This window comes from Musca autumnalis, unplaced genomic scaffold, assembly GCF_047663935.1.
Source record: "Musca autumnalis isolate F117 unplaced genomic scaffold, ASM4766393v1 scaffold_4, whole genome shotgun sequence".
Lineage (NCBI taxonomy): Eukaryota > Metazoa > Arthropoda > Insecta > Diptera > Muscidae > Musca > Musca autumnalis.
In genome coordinates, this window is record NW_027411977.1 from 212,048,520 (window position 1) to 212,069,770 (window position 21,251).

A 21,251-nucleotide genomic window follows, 5' to 3' on the forward strand; every position below is an offset into this window, starting at 1 on the left:
TTTAAAGAAATTTTTTCAACGACACCTAGGCCAATAAACGTGGATTTTTTAAAGAAATTTTTTCAACGACACCTAGGCCAATAAACGTGGATTTTTTAAAGAAATTTTTTCAACGACACCTAGGCCAATAAACGTGGATTTTTTAAAGAAATTTTTTCAACAACACCTAGGCCAATAAACGTGGATTTTTTAAAGAAATTTTTTCAACGACACCTAGGCCAATAAACGTGGATTTTTTAAAGAAATTTTTTCAACGACACCTAGGCCAATAAACGTGGATTTTTTAAAGAAATTTTTTCAACGACACCTAGGCCAATAAACGTGGATTTTTTAAAGAAATTTTTTCAACGACACCTAGGCCAATAAACGTGGATTTTTTAAAGAAATTTTTTCAACAACACCTAGGCCAATAAACGTGGATTTTTTAAAGAAATTTTTTCAACGACACCTAGGCCAATAAACGTGGATTTTTTAAAGAAATTTTTTCAACGACACCTAGGCCAATAAACGTGGATTTTTTAAAGAAATTTTTTCAACGACACCTAGGCCAATAAACGTGGATTTTTTAAAGAAATTTTTTCAACGACACCTAGGCCAATAAGCGTGGATTTTTTAAAGAAATTTTTTCAACGACACCTAGGCCAATAAACGTGGATTTTTTAAAGAAATTTTTTCAACGACACCTAGGCCAATAAACTTGGATTTTTTAAAGAAATTTTTTCAACGACACCTAGGCCAATAAACGTGGATTTTTTAAAGAAATTTTTTCAACGACACCTAGGCCAATAAACGTGGATTTTTTAAAGAAATTTTTTTAACGACACCTAGGCCAATAAACGTGGATTTCTTAAAGAAATTTTTTCAACGACACCTAGGCCAATAAACGTGGATTTTTTAAAGAAATTTTTTCAACGACACCTAGGCCAATAAACGTGGATTTTTTAAAGAAATTTTTGCAACGACACCTAGGCCAATAAACGTGGATTTTTTAAAGAAATTTTTTCAACGACACCTAGGCCAATAAACGTGGATTTTTTAAAGAAATTTTTTCAACGACACCTAGGCCAATAAGCGTGGATTTTTTAAAGAAATTTTTTCAACGACACCTAGGCCAATAAACGTGGATTTTTTAAAGAAATTTTTTCAACGACACCTAGGCCAATAAACGTGGATTTTTTAAAGAAATTTTTTCAACGACACCTAGGCCAATAAACGTGGATTTTTTAAAGAAATTTTTTCAACGACACCTAGGCCAATAAACGTGGATTTTTTAAAGAAATTTTTTCAACGACATTTAGCCCAATAAACGTGGATTTTTTAAAGAAATTTTTTCAACGACACCTAGGCCAATAAACGTGGATTTTTTAAAGAAATTTTTTCAACGACACCTAGACCAATAAACGTGGATTTTTTAAAGAAATTTTTTCAACGACACCTAGTCCAATAAACGTGGATTTTTTAAAGAAATTTTTTCAACGACACCTAGGCCAAAAACGTGGATTTTTTAAAGAAATTTTTTCAACGACACCTAGGCCAATAAACGTGGATTTTTTAAAGAAATTTTTTCAACGACACCTAGGCCAATAAACGTGGATTTTTTAAAGAAATTTTTTCAACGACACCTAGGCCAATAAACGTGGATTTTTTAAAGAAATTTTTTCAACGACACCTAGGCCAATAAACTTGGATTTTTTAAAGAAATTTTTTCAACGACACCTAGGCCAATAAACGTGGATTTTTTAAAGAAATTTTTTCAACGACACCTAGGCCAATAAACGTGGATTTTTTAAAGAAATTTTTTTAACGACACCTAGGCCAATAAACGTGGATTTCTTAAAGAAATTTTTTCAACGACACCTAGGCCAATAAACGTGGATTTTTTAAAGAAATTTTTTCAACGACACCTAGGCCAATAAACGTGGATTTTTTAAAGAAATTTTTGCAACGACACCTAGGCCAATAAACGTGGATTTTTTAAAGAAATTTTTTCAACGACACCTAGGCCAATAAACGTGGATTTTTTAAAGAAATTTTTTCAACGACACCTAGGCCAATAAACGTGGATTTTTTAAAGAAATTTTTTCAACGACACCTAGGCCAATAAACGTGGATTTTTTAAAGAAATTTTTTCAACGACACCTAGGCCAATAAACGTGGATTTTTTAAAGAAATTTTTTCAACGACACCTAGGCCAATAAACGTGGATTTTTTAAAGAAATTTTTTCAAACGACACCTAGGCCAATAAACGTGGATTTTTTAAAGAAATTTTTTCAACGACACCTAAGCCAATAAACGTGGATTTTTAAAGAAATTTTTTCAACGACACCTAAGCCAATAAACCTGGGTCTTTTAAAGAATTTTTATTAACCAGCCGCAGACCAATAAATGTGATTTTTGGACCAAAAAACTCAGTTTTCTTGTGTTGCACAGTGTCCATATACGTATATCGGTGTATGTGAGTCCTCGTGTGTCTCTGTGTAATTTTTGCACATGTTCGTAATTGAAGTAGGCTTGCGGATAGTAAAAACTAACGAACCCATATACACATATATTCATTTAGGTGTATCCTTTATGTTTTCGCAGCATATTCAACCTAAGTTCAGACTGATGCTGTCGCTGCTCCGGCTGCTACTATCATTGTTCTCAAGAAAAGTCGTGAAAAGTCATACCGGGAAAAAATTATAACATAACTTGTGATTTTCTACCCAGCAAAAAAAAATGGAAGTGGTGCAAGTTGGAGTGAGGATTTCATTACATGCATGGATGCGCTTCCAGTGGACTAATGAAAAAGGCAATCCTTTTCCTCACATTTGGATTACATCCAACAAGCACTTTTATGTATAAACGATAAAAAATTCAATTTTCATTCAACAAATGAAATTAAAGTAATACGGCGTTTATATTATAGTTTTTTGCAGGGTTAACCTTCTTTATGAGGATTTGTTTGAAGTATATACAATGGAAATGACATTTGAAACCCAGACCCACTGGGTTAACCTTGTTATATATAAACGGCCTATAAGAATAAAACTAAAATGTCTTATTAATGGCCTGTTCCCGTACTTTACAAAGTGGTAAAAGTCGTAAACGATTTTCATACAAATTTTGTGTACGGGAACGCAAAACTCGTAAAAGTGGTAAAAATTGTAAAAATGGAGTGCTTCCTAGCTGCGTGCTGCGGAAGCAAAATGGAGTGCTTCCTAACTGCGTGCTGCGGAAGCAAAATGGAGTGCTTCCTTTCTGCGCGCTCCCTTGTAAAATTCACTGAGGAATTCATAGAAAAAGAAGCACTTCGTGACACTTGCACCAGTGATTTAACTGCTTCCGTGGATGCAAACTTTTTGCTGGGCTATTATGACACACGAGAACACACACATACATCTACACCTCTCTACATATCCTAGTTAAAACAAAAAAAAAATGCAAAAAATAGGAAGAACAAATATCACAGGCCTTTGACTTTCTTTAGCAGAAGGCTAAATTGTGCCAAACTTGTCCTTCTTTTTTGTTTTGTTTTGTTCTGAGTGAAAGACAAAATCCTTTATTCCCTAAGGCCACAAGGCGTGGATTTTCTAAAGATATTTCTAGCTTCATTTTGCGGATGTAGTTTACGTTTTTTGAGGCGCCACGTACAAATCATAACTTCTTCGACTTAACTTGGCATATTACCGCTGTAAATGGACAAAAATAATATTGAATGCTAAAAATTTGATGTATTTAGAGAATATTTATTTCAGTTACAGACACATTTTTCGCCATAAATTTTTCGAATTTTGTCCACGGGCGGAACCACTTGCGACTCGTCGTCTTGAACTTCTACCGGCCACTTCAGCGCGAGCACGAGCCTTTGTTTCATTTTCGGGCAAAAAATATAATTCATTTCGTTTCTCAATAAATCCGTAACGGATTCCATCCTCCAAGGCTCTCTTGGCTTTTTGCATTAAACCGTTGAGGGGCAAATAAAACGTTTTCACAAGATGTTCCACAACCTCCGTTAAATGGGCCGGTTCTTCAATATCTTTTAAGACTCTTAATATTGCATATGGTTTTACAGCGGCTCCCATATTTTTACACAATAAATTTATTTGAAAGAAAAAATAAAGGAATTTGGACGACAATATGATTGAAATACGAAATGAAAATGAAAATGAAAATTTTTAATTAATTCCTCGTTTGGAATTGAGCTTAATTACACTGTGCGACAACAAAAAAAATGACAAGGAAAACTCTTCAGATTATGAAAGTAGGGCTAAAAATATGAGACACGTGTATCGGCGTTTTTAAAGTTTACATCTAAAAGTAACCAAAGTAGGCGTGGCAAGTTCCGCCCATTTCTAACTTTTTCAAAATATTCGAGTTAAAATATCTTGGAATCTATGCATTTTAGGTATATAGTGTCTTTGGCAATATTTTAGAGGAGGATATGGGGAATATATCTGTTAAAAATTTTAACCCTCATACGGTTCATGAAAGGGGTCTTTTTGGTCCTTTTTTCGAAAATTGTTCGAAAACTCCTTTAAAATGTGGTCATATCAAAATCAAATGTTCCACAAAATTCTTCGCCATAAAATTTTACTATAGGTCGTAGAATACGTCAAAACCCTAAAACTTACCAAAACGCCAGGAAAAAGCAAAAAATAAAAGCACGTTTTAGGGTTAAACAGGTACTTCATTTGAATTTATGCATAATTCTCCCACAAAACATAATTTTAGAGCAATGGTGTCAAAGACAAAAATATTCTCCATCAAATGTCACTATTAGTCTCCAAAGAAATGAAATCTCTATTTACATTACATATTATAAAAAAAATTGCATCAATTTTCCAAAAAAAAAAACACGAAAATATTTCATAATTTTTTGATGAATTTTCTTTCTTTCTTTTTTTGAGTTGATGCATGAAAGTAACATAAAACTTTATTCTAGATGAAAAGTGTCAAAAGAAGAAATATTCTTAACAAAATTTTACTATGAGTCTCAAAACAAACTATATGTCTAGGTATAATACTTGTTAAAATACATACATCATAAAATTATATATTATATGATGAAATTATTCATTTAAATTTTGAACCGTTTATTTTACGTGATTCCATACGAAGCCAAAATCTCCCAAAATACTTCGTTTTTTAGAGATAGTGTTAAAAGAAGAAATGCTTAATATCAAATTTCATTATAAGTCTCTGAACAAAAGAAATTCAAAACACTAATATGTAAGCAAAAAAATGCAGCAACAAATTTGGTATATAAAAAAGCTTATTTATTCTCGTCGAATTTGACACTTTTTCGTTAATTTGCTGCATTCTGTCATAAAATTATGTGAATTTAACATCTTCCATCAACCCTTGGTACCAGCTGGACAAATTCTCTTACCACCACTCCATATAAAACTAGGGGTGGTGAAAAATTTTATAAAATGCTTGTATGAAGATGCAATAGTATTTCTGAAGTCAATATTTCCAAAACTTAGCGAATCGAAGATACGAGAAGGTATAAACAACAACGTTTTTTTAAATGATTGCATAAAAATTACAATTTATCCTATACCTAATAGGTGTTTTTGTAGGACCAGATATACGAAAGTTGATGCAAAATGCCGAATTCGAGCAAATCCTCACCCAAGAAGAGCTAGGTGCATGGAAAAGCATTAAAGATGTCATCTACAATTTTCTGGGCAAGCACCGCTCTCCAACAGCCCAAATATATGTCGAAACAATGCTCAAAAATTTTGACCAACTCGGTGTCCACATGTCAACGAAAATTCATTTTTTGAACTCTCATATGGATTATTTCCAAAAACAACTATCCACAGAATCTGATGAGCAGGGTGAACAGTTTCATCAAACATGCGCTCCTATTGAAGAACGTTACATCGGTAAAAGTTTACATCACCTTATGGCAGATCTATGTTGGACATTATTTGACAATGGTATAGTATTGCCAAGAACCACAAAAAAACATCAATAAATTTTATGTTTTTTTTTTCATACATATATAATAAATTGTTTTTTATTAATATGTGTAATACTTTGAGATGAAGTTTGTTTAAAAATTGATAATAGTTTTTGATGCAGAATGTTCCATTCTTTGACAGCATACTCCTAAAGTGCATAATTTTATGACAGAATGCAGCAAATTAACGAAAAAGTGTCAAATTCGACGAGAATAAATAAGCTTTTTTATATACCAAATTTGTTGCTGCATTTTTTTGCTTACATATTAGTGTTTTGAATTTCTTTTGTTCAGAGACTTATAATGAAATTTGATATTAAGCATTTCTTCTTTTAACACTATCTCTAAAAAACGAAGTATTTTGGGAGATTTTGGCTTCGTATGGAATCACGTAAAATAAACGGTTCAAAATTTAAATGAATAATTTCATCATATAATATATAATTTTATGATGTATGTATTTTAACAAGTATTATACCTAGACATATAGTTTGTTTTGAGACTCATAGTAAAATTTTGTTAAGAATATTTCTTCTTTTGACACTTTTCATCTAGAATAAAGTTTTATGTTACTTTCATGCATCAACTCAAAAAAAGAAAGAAAGAAAATTCATCAAAAAATTATGAAATATTTTCGTGTTTTTTTTTTTTTGGAAAATTGATGCAATTTTTTATACCCTATACCACAATGTGGAAAAGGGTATTATAAGTTTGTTTTGGTAAAAATTCATGTAACACCGCGAAATATTCGTCGGAGACCCCCAATGTGGTATACCAATCTTCATATCTCGACGAGATAAAGCGATTTTGAGATGTGTGTCCGTCCGTCCGTCCGTCCGTCCGTCCGTCTGTCCATTATAAATTGTAAACACGCTCCAGGCCGCAATTATGGACCGATCGTCATGAAATTTTGTATGGAGGTTGGGTTCACATCAGAATAGATCCCTATTCTTTTTGGTGATGATCGTGAAATATTTAGCGGGTGAAATGGACCAAAAACATAATATTTATCCAATTTTCTAGCGGCTCTGTAGGTCGCAATAATAGTCCGATCAACGAGTAATTTTAAATAAGGTAAGAGTATATCACAAAGGAGAAGCTTGCAATTTTAGATGGCGATCGGATAATATTTAGAGGGTTAAATGGACCAAAACTTTTGTGTGAGAATTGTGAAAATTTTTAATAAACAGCTTATATCTTAATTCCTGGAAGTGACATTCCAGACAAGTGAGATATACTTGAAAGTAGAACGCTTGACCATTCAATTGATGCCAATTATGTTGGTGTGCATGATCAGATAACAGAGTTACAGCCTAATATATTGCGTTATTTGTTTGTAGTGTAATAATAAACTCGCTAGAAGTCGTAATTATACATCAATAGTCACGAAATTTTGCACCGGGTAAGAGTATAGGTCGAAAAAGATGCCTAAAATTTTGAATGATGATCTGATATTCTTTAGCGGCTGAAATGGACCATTACTTTTGTATGAAAAATATAAAAATTTTATTTTTGGTCGATATTTTAATTCCTTGATGACATATATATTTCGCAAAGTAGCCTACATATGGAAAAAACAAGTAAGAAAAGTCTATAGTCGGACGGTGCCGACCATGGGATACCCTATACCACTATCCCTGGACAATCGCTCTCCACGGAACTTCTTTTCAATGATTGTGAAAATTTAATTATCAAATATCAGAGATGTAATGTATAATACTTATGACCAAAACCAAAAAGTTATCTAGCATGACAAAGACATTTTTGTAGCAGGAAAGGAAAATTTATTTCACACAAACTAAAATGTAATGAAACCCACTTATGTAGTACTACTACTTCCGTTGTTTAACCGCTACGTTATTGAAATTTTTACCAATTTCAATCAAAAGTTTCAGTCCATTTAACCCACTAGGTATTATCTGATCTTCACGTTGGTTTGTACGCTTCTTCTTCATCATAAACACAAACTTTGTTTAAAATTTTGCGAGTTATTATTTTGACCTACAGAGCCGCTACCAAATTGGTTAAAATTTTGTTTTTGGTCCATTTCATTCCCTGAACATTTCACGATCATCAGCAAAAACTAATTATTTCTATTCTGGCCCGAACCCAACCTCCTTAAAAAATTCGTTACAATCGGTCCATAATTGCGGACTTAAGCTTGTTTACAATTTTTAATGGACGGACACACATCGCTAAATCGCTTTATCTCGTCGAGATATGAATTTTGGCGTACCAAATAAGGGGTCTAGGACGAATATTTCTTGGTGTTACATAAACTTTTAGAGAGACAATATGTAGCATGGGATAAAAATGTGGTTCTCTACACAGAACTCATTATACATATATTAGGCAGTAGGCCCGTTATCTAGCAAACACTTTATTGCAATTTACATCAGAGGAAAGGTCAGTAGTTTTTTCCCATATGTAGGCTACTTTGCGAAATATATATGTCCTCAAGGAATTAAAATATCGACCAAAAATATTTTTTATATTTTTCATACAAAAGTAATGGTCCATTTCACCCGCTAAAGAATATCAGGTCATCATTTAAAACTGTAGGCATCTTTTTCGACCTATACTCTTACCCGGTGCAAAATTTCGTGACTATTGATGTATAATTGCGACTTCTAGCTAGTTTGTTATTACACTACAAACAAATAACGGAATATATTAGGCTGTAACTCTGTTATCTGATCATCTACACCAACATAATTGGCATCAATTGAAAGGTCAAGCGTTCCACTTTCAAGTATATCTCACTTGTCCGGAATGTCACTTCCAGGAATTAAGATATAAGCTGTATATTAAACATTTTCACAATTTTCACACAAAAGTTTTGGTCCATTTGACCCTCTAAATATTATCCGATCGCCATCTCAAATTGCAAGCTTCTCCTTTGTGATATACTCCTACCTTATTTAAAATTACGCGTTGATCGGACTATTATTGAGACCTACAGAGCCGCTAGAAAATTGGATAAATATTATGTTTTTGGTCCATTTCACCCGCTAAATATTTCACGATCATCACCAATAAGAATAGGGATCTATTCTGATCTGAACCCGACCTCCATACAAAATTTCGTGACGATCGGTCCATAATTGCGGCCTGGAGCGTGTTTACAATTTATAATGGACAGACGGACGGACGGACGGACACACATCTCAAAATCGCTTTATCTCGTCGAGATATGAAGGTTGGTATACCACATTGGGGGTCTCCGACGAATATTTCGCGGTGTTACATGAATTTTTACCAAAACAAACTTATAATACCCTTTTCCACATTGTGGTATAGGGTATAACTACTGACCTTTCCTCTGATGTAAATTGCAATAAAGTGTTTGCTAGATAACGGGCCTACTGCCTAATATATAATGGGTTCTGTGTAGAGAACCACATTTTTATCCCATGCTACATATTGTCTCTCCAAAAGTTTATGTAACACCACGAAATATTCGTCCTTATTTGGTATGCCAAAATTCATATCTCGACGAGATAAAGCGATTTAGCGATGTGTGTCCGTCCATTAAAATTGTAAACAAGCTTAAGGCCGCAATTACGGACCGATTGTAAAGAATTTTTTAAGGAGCTTGGATTCGTCCCAGAATAGAAATGATTAGTTTTTGGTGATGATCGTGAAATTTTCAGGGGATAAAATGGACCAAAAACAAAATTTTAACAAATTTTTTAGTGTCTCTGTAGGTCAAAATAGTAACCCGCAAAATTTTAAACAAAGTGTGAGTTTATGATGAAGAAGAAGCGTACAAACCAACGTAAAGATCAGATAATACTTAGCGGGTTAAATGGACTGAAACTTTTGTGTGAAATTGGTAAAATTTCAATAACGTAGCGGTTAAACAACGGAAGTTGTAGTACTACATAAGTGGGTTTTAATTACATTTTAGTTTGTGTGAACTAAATTTTCCTTTCCTGCTACAAAAATGTCTTTGTCATGCTAGATAACTTTTTGGTTTTGGTCTTAAGTATTATACATTACATCTCTGATATTTGATAATTAAATTTTCACAATCATTGAAAAGAAGTTCCGTGGAGAGCGATTGTCCAGGGATAGTGGTATAGGGTATCCCATGGTCGGCTCCGTCCGACTATAGACTTTTCTTACTTGTTTTATAATATGTAATGTAAATAGAGATTTCATTTCTTTGGAGACTAATAGTGAAATTTGATGGAGAATATTTTTGTCTTTGACACCATTGCTCTAAAATTATGTTTTGTGGGAGAATTATGCATAAATTCAAATGAAGTACCTGTTTAACCCTAAAACGTGCTTTTATTTTTTGCTTTTTCCTGGCGTTTTGGTAAGTTTTAGGGTTTTGACGTATTCTACGACCTATAGTAAAATTTTATGGCGAAGAATTTTGTGGAACATTTGATTTTGATATGACCACATTTTAAAGGAGTTTTCGAACAATTTTCGAAAAAAGGATCAAAAAGACCCCTTTCATGAACCGTATGAGGGTTAAAATTTTTAACAGATATATTCCCCATATCCTCCTCTAAAATATTGCCAAAGACACTATATACCTAAAATGCATAGATTCCAAGATATTTTAACTCGAATATTTTGAAAAAGTTAGAAATGGGCGGAACTTGCCACGCCTACTTTGGTTACTTTTAGATGTAAACTTTAAAAACGCCGATACACGTGTCTCATATTTTTAGCCCTACTTTCATAATCTGAAGAGTTTTTCCCATCATTTTGAAAAAAATTGGATTTTGTTGCACAGTGTTATCAATAATGCAAGTGAAAAAGGAAAGCCGACGATTCGAACCCACACATCCATCATGCATGTTTCGCCTACGGTAAAGGCTCTTCAGACATATCGATATTTCTAAGGTTTAATCCGGCTATATTAAACCGCAATGGCTGAAACTTCGTATTTATTCTTCGTTGGGAGTGTGCTCTAGAAAGTGTCAATGTGTATATTAGGGTTATCCGGCTATATTAAACCGCAATGGCTGAAACTTCGTATTTATTCTTCGTTGGGAGTGTGCTCTAGAAAGTGTCAATGTGTATATTAGGGTTACAACCGAAAAAATACCACGCCAGTAACATGAGGGAAATATTGTCCTGATAATGAGATCCAGTTTAGCAAGGCTTTCTAGCTATTTTTTTTGGAATTTTAATTTTTCAACAATCAGGTAATGGTAATGACTGTGGAGCCATTGGGAAATTGTGGCGCATGTTTTCTGGAGACAGGGGGAAATTATGCTTTGTAATCAGAATCAGAATTCAAGCGATCCGAAAATTGGTTCTAATTTTTTGAATGTTTAGTTTGCGCGGAGCAGATACCCGAGGGAGTTTCCCAATATAGTCCAGCATCGAAATTAATCTTAGCTTGGGTCGTCCGTCCATTTATATAAAATGTGGACAAAATCGGATATTTAATTCGATCGTTTTTGTGCTCAGCAGACAATTTTAGTTGGTGGGTGGCAGGATTTTTAACAGTTTTCGGATCATTAACTCAGGAACTATAAGGACTAACTTCGTTGAAAATTTGTGAAGGGGGTTTGAACAGACTTTAAACTGCACATAAGCTAATTATACCCTCCACCATAATATGGAGGGTATAATTAAATTTGTCATTCCGTTTGTAACACATCGAAATATTCATCGGAGACCCTATAAAGTAGATATATTCTTGATCAGGATAAAATTCTAAGTCGATATAACCATGTCCGTCCGTCCGTCTGTTGAAATCAAGATACAGCTCGCAAATTTTTAAGATGGAGTTTTGTAATTAGGTATAGAAGTTTCGGTTGCTCCTAGGCTGTTTGGTATTGCAAATTGGCCATATCGGTTTACGTTTTGATATAGCCCCCATATAACCGTACCACCCGATTTTCGATATTTTTAAGCTTTTAGCTTCATTATCACACCGAAATGACTGAAATTTGGTACTTAGTCTTCGTTGGGAGTGTAAAACTTTCCCCCTGAATTTTGTCGGCATAGGTCCACGCCTACATGTAGCCCCCATAGAATGGTACCTCCCGATTTTCGGTATTTTGAAGGTTGTGGCCTCAATATTCCTCCGAAATGGCTGAATTTTGGTATTTGGTCTTCGCTCGGGGTACACAACTTTCCCCTAGAATTATGTCGGTATAGGTCCACGCATTCATATAGTCCCCATAGAACGGTACCTCCGGATTTTCGGTATTTTGAAGGTTATGGCCTCAATAATCCATCGAAATGGCTGAAATTTGGTATTTAGTATTCATTGGGGGTACAAAACTTTCCAAATAAAATTTATCGTTAGATTTTCGGTATTTTAAAGGGTGTGGCCTCAATATACCACCGAAATGGCTGAAATTTGGTATTTAGTCTTTGCTGGGGGAAGAAAATTTTTCATATGAAAATGGTCGGTATAGATACACGCCTTCATATAGCCCCCATAGAACGGTAACTCCCGATTCCCGGTATTTTGAAGGTTGTGGACTCAAATTTTAAAGAAATTTTGTGGATTTTTTAAAGAAATTTTTTCCACAGGCCATAGACCAATAAACGTGGATTTTTTAATGAAATTTTTTCCACAGGCCATAGACCAATAAACGTGGATTTTTTAATGAAATTTTTTCCACAGGCCATAGACCAATAAACGTGGATTTTTTAATGAAATTTTTTCCACAGGCCATAGACCAATAAACGTGGATTTTTTAATGAAATTTTTTCCACAGGCCATAGACCAATAAACGTGGATTTTTTAATGAAATTTTTTTCACAGGCCATAGACCAGTAAACGTGGATTTTTTAATGCAATTTTTTCCACAGGCCATAGACCAATAAACGTGGATTTTTTAATGAAATTTTTTCCACAGGCCATAGACCAATAAACGTGGATTTTTTAATGAAATTTTTTCCACAGGCCATAGACCAATAAACGTGGATTTTTTAATGAAATTTTTTCCACAGGCCATAGACCAATAAACGTGGATTTTTTTAATGAAATTTTTTCCACAAGCCATAGACCAATAAACGTGGATTTTTTAATGAAATTTTTTCCACAGGCCATAGACCAGTAAACGTGGATTTTTTAATGCAATTTTTTCCACAGGCCATAGACCAATAAACGTGGATTTTTTAATGAAATTTTTTCCACAGGCCATAGACCAATAAACGTGGATTTTTTAATGAAATTTTTTTCACAGGCCATAGACCAATAAACGTGGATTTTTTAATGAAATTTTTTCCACAGGCCATAGACCAATAAACGTGGATTTTTTAATGAAATTTTTTTCACAGGCCATAGACTAATAAACGTGGATTTTTTAATGAAAATTTTTTCACAGGCCTTAGACCAATAAACGTGGATTTTTTAATGAAATTTTTTCCACAGGCCATAGACCAATAAACGTGGATTTTTTAATGAAATTTTTTCCACAGGCCATAGACCAATAAACGTGGATTTTTTAATGAAATTTTTTCAACAGGCCATAGACCAATAAACTTGGATTTTTTAATGAAACTTTTTCCACAGGCCATAGACCAATAAACGTGGATTTTTAATGAAATTTTTTCCACAGGCCATAGACCAATAAACGTGGATTTTTTAATGAAATTTTTTCCACAGGCCATAGACCAATAAACGTGGATTTTTTAATGAAATTTTTTTCCACAGGCCATAGACCAATAAACGTGGATTTTTTAATGAAATTTTTTCCACAGGCCATAGACCAATAAACGTGGATTTTTTAATGAATTTTTTTACACAGGCCATTGACCAATAAACGTGGATTTTTTAATGAAATTTTTTTCACAGGCCATAGACCAATAAACGTGGATTTTTTAATGAAAATTTTTTCACAGGCCTTAGACCAATAAACGTGGATTTTTTAATGAAAATTTTTTCACAGGCCTTAGACCAATAAACGTGGATTTTTTAATGAAATTTTTTCCACAGGCCATAGACCAATAAACGTGGATTTTTTAATGAAATTTTTTCCACAGGCCATAGACCAATAAACGTGGATTTTTTAATGAAATTTTTTCCACAGGCCATAGACCAATAAACGTGGATTTTTTAATGAAATTTTTTCCACAGGCCATAGACCAATAAACGTGGATTTTTTAATGAAATTTTTTCCACAGGCCATAGACCAATAAACGTGGATTTTTTAATGAAATTTTTTCCACAGGCCATAGACCAATAAACGTGGATTTTTTAATGAAATTTTTTCCACAGGCCATAGACCAATAAACGTGGATTTTTTAATGAAATTTTTTCCACAGGCCATAGACCAATAAACGTGGATTTTTTAATGAAATTTTTTCCACAGGCCATAGACCAATAAACGTGGATTTTTTAATGAAATTTTTTCCACCAGACATAGACCAATAAACGTGGATTTTTTAATGAAATTTTTTTCACAGGCCATAGACCAATAAACGTGGATTTTTTAATGAAAATTTTTTCACAGGCCTTAGACCAATAAACGTGGATTTTTTAATGAAATTTTTTCCACAGGCCATAGACCAATAAACGTGGATTTTTTAATGAAATTTTTTCCACAGGCCATAGACCAATAAACGTGGATTTTTTAATGAAATTTTTTCAACAGGCCATAGACCAATAAACTTGGATTTTTTAATGAAATTTTTTCCACAGGCCATAGACCAATAAACGTGGATTTTTAATGAAATTTTTTCCACAGGCCATAGACCAATAAACGTGGATTTTTTAATGAAATTTTTTCCACAGGCCATAGACCAATAAACGTGGATTTTTTAATGAAATTTTTTCACATGCCATAGACCAATAAACGTGGATTTTTTAATGAAATTTTTTCCACAGGCCATAGACCAATAAACGTGGATTTTTTAATGAATTTTTTTCCACAGGCCATAGACCAATAAACGTGGATTTTTTAATGAAAATTTTTTCACAGGCCTTAGACCAATAAACGTGGATTTTTTAATGAAAATTTTTTCACAGGCCTTAGACCAATAAACGTGGATTTTTTAATGAAATTTTTTCCACAGGCCATAGACCAATAAACGTGGATTTTTTAATGAAATTTTTTCCACAGGCCATAGACCAATAAACGTGGATTTTTTAATGAAAATTTTTCAACCAGACATAGACCAATGAGCCCTGATTTTTATACCCTACACTACTATGTGGGGAGGTTGATCTCTCATGGCGTGAACTTCCAGCTAGGATTATCGCAACAGATGTCAAACGGGCAAAGGCCCACATAATTTTCATTTCAATTACCCGGGGCCTCACAACAATAGCGGTCTGTTTATCTGCTAAACCATAATTAGGCGAAACAAGTAAGAAAGTATCAGTCAGCTGTGCTGACAACGATATACCCTCAGCTTCGGACGTAAATAAAAGATGCAAACAATTTCTCAGGAAGTATTGATTTGCCACCCAAAAAAAAATTTCAAAGAATTTAAAAGCGATCCCAAATGAGTTATTAAGCTGCACTCTTTTTAAACTTTGTATCGCAGCACTATAGGTAATTTGGCCTGTTTTTGAGGCAAAAATTAATAGCGGTGGATATGTGGGCTTTTTATACATTTTTATTGTTTTATATGCAAAAGTAAGATAAAACAAAGAATTACAACGTAAAATTCGGATATAGCGAACATCGGTTATAAGAAACTGCGTTTATAGCGAACAAAGTTTTATGTTTCCAAAGAATTTTTGCTTAATATTTGTACACACATTCAGCTTCTTAAAACGACCACGACTATAACAAACAAAACCTGTTACCCCGCGAATAGAATTTTTTACAATTTGTTACGATTTTCAGGCCCGCTTTAAAGCAGAAGCAGATAGCGACGAATTTAAGCACTGTTTCAAATATATAAATATATGATATTTAAAAGTAGGCTTTAATAAAAATTTTACAGACGAATACGTCTATAACGAACGCAGGATATAACGAACAACTTTTCTTTTTCCTACCCCCTATTCTCATTTTACCTACTTTATCCGTTCCAACCCAATAAAAGCGGTTACAATAAAAGAAAAACGGTTACAATGAACTAAAGTACTGATCCGCCAAAAGATTTTTTAAACATTGATATGTTTAAAATATTTATTCGCGAAAAGATCTGTATAAATATTTTATTTTTAAAGGACCAAATAAATCTCGCAATCATGATCCCTAGTTAGAACTTATTACAGCTATAATTAACAAAAATGTTGACCACAACACGTACGTATATTTTTAGAACACATGGTGAATATTTCTTTAAAGAAAATGTCTTTTTAGGTCAAATCGGATGCTTTTTCGTATTTAATATTTCTTTCACCAAACAAAAAAATAAAAAAATAAATATTTTCTGCAAGGAGGGCACCTTCAAAAAAGTGATATAACTCAAAAAACGCAAAAAATCGCACCTTGGTAATTATGTAGTTGATTCAGAACCCTTTGCTGAAGATATTCCCAATAGCAGAATCACGGCCAAACACGGCCAATTTAGTATAAGTCTATATGAAGTAAGTTTAAGAAAAATAAAATATTTATTTTTGACTTTTTGTGTTTTTTGGTCGCTACCCAAAATGTTTAAGCTATATTTTATATTAAATAAATTCCTCTCGCAATTGTCAATTTATTCCATTTTACATATATTTATATTTGGTTTATTTTTCCGCGGTTTTAAATACATTGAAATATGTCTTACAATATATATATTTTTTAGTTCTTCTTCGAAATTCTCACTTTGACTGCAATTTAAACCGCGATAATGACGCTATTTTGAAATATATCATTCATATTAATAGATTTTGATATGTTCTTTTTTAATGCCAACTAAAAAATTATTATTATTAAAAGTTGCAAAATCGATTTTTTGCCTCAAAAACTGGGCAAATTACCTATAGTGCGCAGGTACTTGGAAGAGTGGTCCGATGTTGTCGAGATTCAGACATAATTTGAGGCTGTATGAAATAATACGATGCACAAGGTGTGGACCATATCGATTTCTCCCTTCGAGGGTTACCTTGCGTACTACCCAGTTTAGTTGGTGCCGGTAGGCTTTCTAAAGATTTTCGGTCATAATCTCAGGAGGTATGGACTTGCCTCCGAAAAAAAGAGCCGTCGTAACAGGGCTCTCAAGAAAAACATTTTGGCAAAATAAATTCAGAACGATACGAGACGAACTGTGTGTGGTAGGTACTCGAAGGACTGCACCGATATAGTCTACATTCCAACCTGATACATGCCTAAATGAAATATTACGATGTACAAACTTCCTGCGCGAGGTTTCTTGGGATCTTTTGGGCCATAATCTCGGAAAGTATGGACTTGCTCCCGAAAAAAACTTTACAGTCGTTTAGAAGGTCGCAAGCACTACCAGCCGAAAAAAAAGTCAAAAACCAGTAAGGAAAGGATCAAAGACGGGCGTGGCCGACTATATGATGCCCTACACTACTGTGAATATTTAAAATATAAATCGGAGCTATATCCAAATCCTAACCGGTTTCGATATAATTTGGCACATTTATTTCCAGACCGAATTCAATCACACATTCAAAATATCACTAAAATCGGACATATATAGCGTGTTTGGTGCAGCAAATACGCGAAATCGACCGAAAATATATGTATATGGGAGCTATATCCAAATCTGAACCGATTTCGATATAATTTGGCACATTTATTTCTAGACCGAATTCAGTCAAACAATGCAAATTTCAAATTTGGTACAGAAAATACGTGAAATCGGCCGAAAATGTATATGGGAGCTATATCCAAATCGGGGCCGATTTCGATATAATTTGGCACACTTATTTCTAGACCGAATTCAGTCAAACGTTCCTAATTTCATTAAAATCGGAAGTATATAGCGTGTTTGGTACAGAAAATACGTGAAATCGGCCGAAAATATATATGGGAGCTATATCCAAATCTGAACCGATTTCGATATAATTTGGCACACTTATTTTTGGACCAAATTCCGTCACACTTTTAAAATTTCATCAAAATTGGACGTATATAGCGTGATTAGTGCAGCAAATACGTGAAATCGGGCGAAAATATATATGGGAGCTATATCCAAATCTTAACCGATTTTCACCAAAAGCAATAGCGTTCTTCCTATGGCTAAAATAATTGTAGTCCCCAATTTTCAGCTGAATCGGACAAAAAATGCGACCTGTACGTTGTGAACAAAAATACATGGACAGACGGACAGACGAACGGACATGCATAAATCGACTCAGAAAGTGGTTATATGTATATCCACAAAAGGAACTATGGGTCTATTTCGTTCCCTTTTGTATGTTACATACAAATGCACAAAGACATAATACCCCTTACCACAGAGTGGTGTAGGTTATAAAAAGCTCTTAAACTTCACTTTTTCCCGAATTTTTTTGTGGGAAGTACCCGAAGGAGTGAACCAATATAATCCACATTCGAACCAGATCTATGCCTGGAAGTAATATTACCATATGCAAAGATATGACCAATTCGGTTACTCCATGCGAACAATTTTTGACAATTTTTGAACTTTTGTGGAGGAGATACTGGAAAGAGCGGACCGATATGGCCCACTAGGGAATTTTAACTACACTTAAAAATATTTTGCATATTCTGAAACTATAATGTTCATAGATAAAAAAATAATAAAAAAAAACTAAAAAAAATCCCCCAAGCGCTTTTTAAATAAGTCGCGATTCAAGTTGACATTTTTAGGGGTTTTTTAGGTTTTCACGATTTTGCTTGGAAACCGCAAGTCATATCGAAATGGGATTTGAGAAAATGTTGTAGCAGTGAAAATTTTCTACAAGATGGACTTTTATGATATTGTTGTAGGTCTTACCACTTTTGAGATATAGACGTTCAAATTGGGACATTGCTCTGACTGTATCGCCTCCTTATAAAACAATGTCATGTACGGTGCGCCTTAACCAACTTTAAATGAAAACCGCTTACACCTAGGAAGTTTTTGCGCATTCTAAAACAGCAACGTTCATAGATGAGAAAAATCCAAAAACAAGAAAAAATTGCTGGAGGGATTTTGTAATAAATCGCGGTCGAAGTTCACATTTTAGGTTTTTTTTTGGGGTTTTCACGATTTGGCTTGGAAACCGCAAGTCTTATCGAAGTGGGATTAGAGAAAATGTAGTAGCTGTGAAAATTCTCTACAAGATTGTCTTTTATGATATTGTCGTAGGTTTTACCACTTTTAAGATATACATAAGTTTGTAATTTCCGAATAAAACTATAAAATTCCTTTAAGGATTGCTTAGGGATATCTCCCATATCTGCGTCTGCCATTTATAACGACTTAATTTCTTTATTAACACAAACAAAATATTCTACTCACCACTTTTGCAACATTAATGGTTGGGTAATTTGATATAAGCCTTTTTAGCACTTACCTAAAAGAAAAGAAAAACAATACATGCATAAATAAATTGAAGTCAGGACATTAGCATTTAATAGAGTTGCAATCAAATCTAACAAAACGCAACACAACACAAAAATGGTAACAATGCCACGCTAAATTGTTTCATTGATATGCTCATTTTCCTCATCATCATCATCATCGTCGACAACAAATTGAATGGAGAATAGAGTGAAATATAAACGTTGTTACAGAAAAACGCACACTCATACATAGACGAAAAAAGGATACTACTGACAGATGATATACAGCAAAATATCCAACGAAAAGAAGCAAACAGACCAACGAAACCATCATCATTGATTGCTGCATAGACAAATCAATTCGATTGATTTGGTAAACAAACGGAAAACGAACAACAACAACAAAAATTGCAGAGAAGAGTAAACCCAAAGATGTAACAAGAGCAGCAGCAGCAACGACAGCAACAATCAAACAAAAAAACAAGCCAAATGAAGTAAACGTTTGAATGAGTGAATGATAAATATGCAAGAAATAGAAGAAAAATAGATAGACAGTCAGTCAGCCATTCACAAATTCACACACGCATATGTACTTGTGCACACACACTCTCTTTAGCGGCCAAAGTGATGTGAAGTGTCAGTATAAAACGCCATTATATCATCCATTTAACTTACAACACTTTGCACTTTGGTGTCCATAAGAAATGAAATTGGCGAAAAAAACACACACACATACAATGAAAACCCCAAAAAACTACTCAAGCAATAGACGTGGCGGTTGAAGAAGGGGGAAATTCTGACCTTAAAGGGAGGTGGTGATGTGAAGTGAACGAAGAAAAATGCATGGCTAAGAAAACCCTTAAATTTTCTTTTTAAGAACAAGGGAAATTTGACTTGTCAGTGATGGTTTGTATGAAGAGGTCCGGGTTGGGTTCAAAAATGCTTCAAATATACAACGTGGATTTTTTAAGTAATTTTTTTCAACCACCCAAGGACCAATAAGCGTGGATTTTTTAAGTAATTTTTTTCAACCACCCAAGGACCAATAAGCGTGGATTTTTTAAGTAATTTTTTTCAACCACCCAAGGACCAATAAGCGTGGATTTTTTAAGTAATTTTTTTCAACCAACCAAGGACCAATAAGCGTGGATTTTTTAAGTAATTTTTTTCAACCAACCAAGGACCAATAAGCGTGGATTTTTTAAGTAATTTTTTTCAACCAACCAAGGACCAATAAGCGTGGATTTTTTAAGTAATTTTTTTCAACCAACCAAGGACCAATAAGCGTGGATTTTTTAAGTAATTTTTTTCAACCAACCAAGGACCAATAAGCGTGGATTTTTTAAGTAATTTTTTTCAACCAACCAAGGACCAATAAGCGTGGATTTTTTAAGTAATTTTTTTCAACCAACCAAGGACCAATAAGCGTGGATTTTTTAAGTAATTTTTTTCAACCAACCAAGGACCAATAAGCGTGGATTTTTTAAGTAATTTTTTTCAACCAACCAAGGACCAATAAGCGTGGATTTTTTAAGTAATTTTTTTCAACCAACCAAGGACCAATAAGCGTGGATTTTTTAAGTAATTTTTTTCAACCAACCAAGGACCAATAAGCGTGGATTTTTTAAGTAATTTTTTTCAACGGCAAAAGGACTTAGGAGTGATTTTCAAATAAATCGCGGTCAAAGTTCACATTTTTAAGACTTTTTTAGGTTTTCGCGATTTTGCTTGGAAACCGCAAGTCCTATCGAAGTGGTATTAGAGAAAATTAGCTAATTAAAAATCGAGCTTCTTCCACTTTTAGTCCCATGTAACCCGAGTTAAGCGAGCTAATCCCGCAACATAATTTAACACTTCTTCGCATACCTCAAAAAAGTACACTTTTCTATAACGGAACATCACTGCTGTGAAGAAGAAATTGAGAACTATTACAACAATAACACCAACT

General features: G+C 33.7%; 1 protein-coding gene across 2 annotated transcripts; it reads right to left on the reverse strand.

Annotated features, from left to right (window-relative positions):
• Positions 1-3,598: 3,598 nt before the first annotated feature.
• Positions 3,599-4,124, reverse strand: LOC141403655 (uncharacterized). Of its 2 annotated transcripts, none has more exons than XM_073986395.1 (2): positions 3,747-4,124; positions 3,599-3,672 (listed from the first exon to the last, which is right to left on the reverse strand). In XM_073986395.1, exons 1-2 carry the CDS (start codon positions 4,063-4,065, stop codon positions 3,638-3,640), a joined length of 354 nt encoding a protein of 117 aa, XP_073842496.1. In that variant the 5' UTR covers positions 4,066-4,124; the 3' UTR covers positions 3,599-3,637. The 2 variants fall into 2 exon arrangements, with proteins under 2 accessions (XP_073842496.1, XP_073842497.1); XM_073986396.1 differs by having other exon boundaries at positions 3,743-4,124.
• Positions 4,125-21,251: the final 17,127 nt, after the last annotated feature.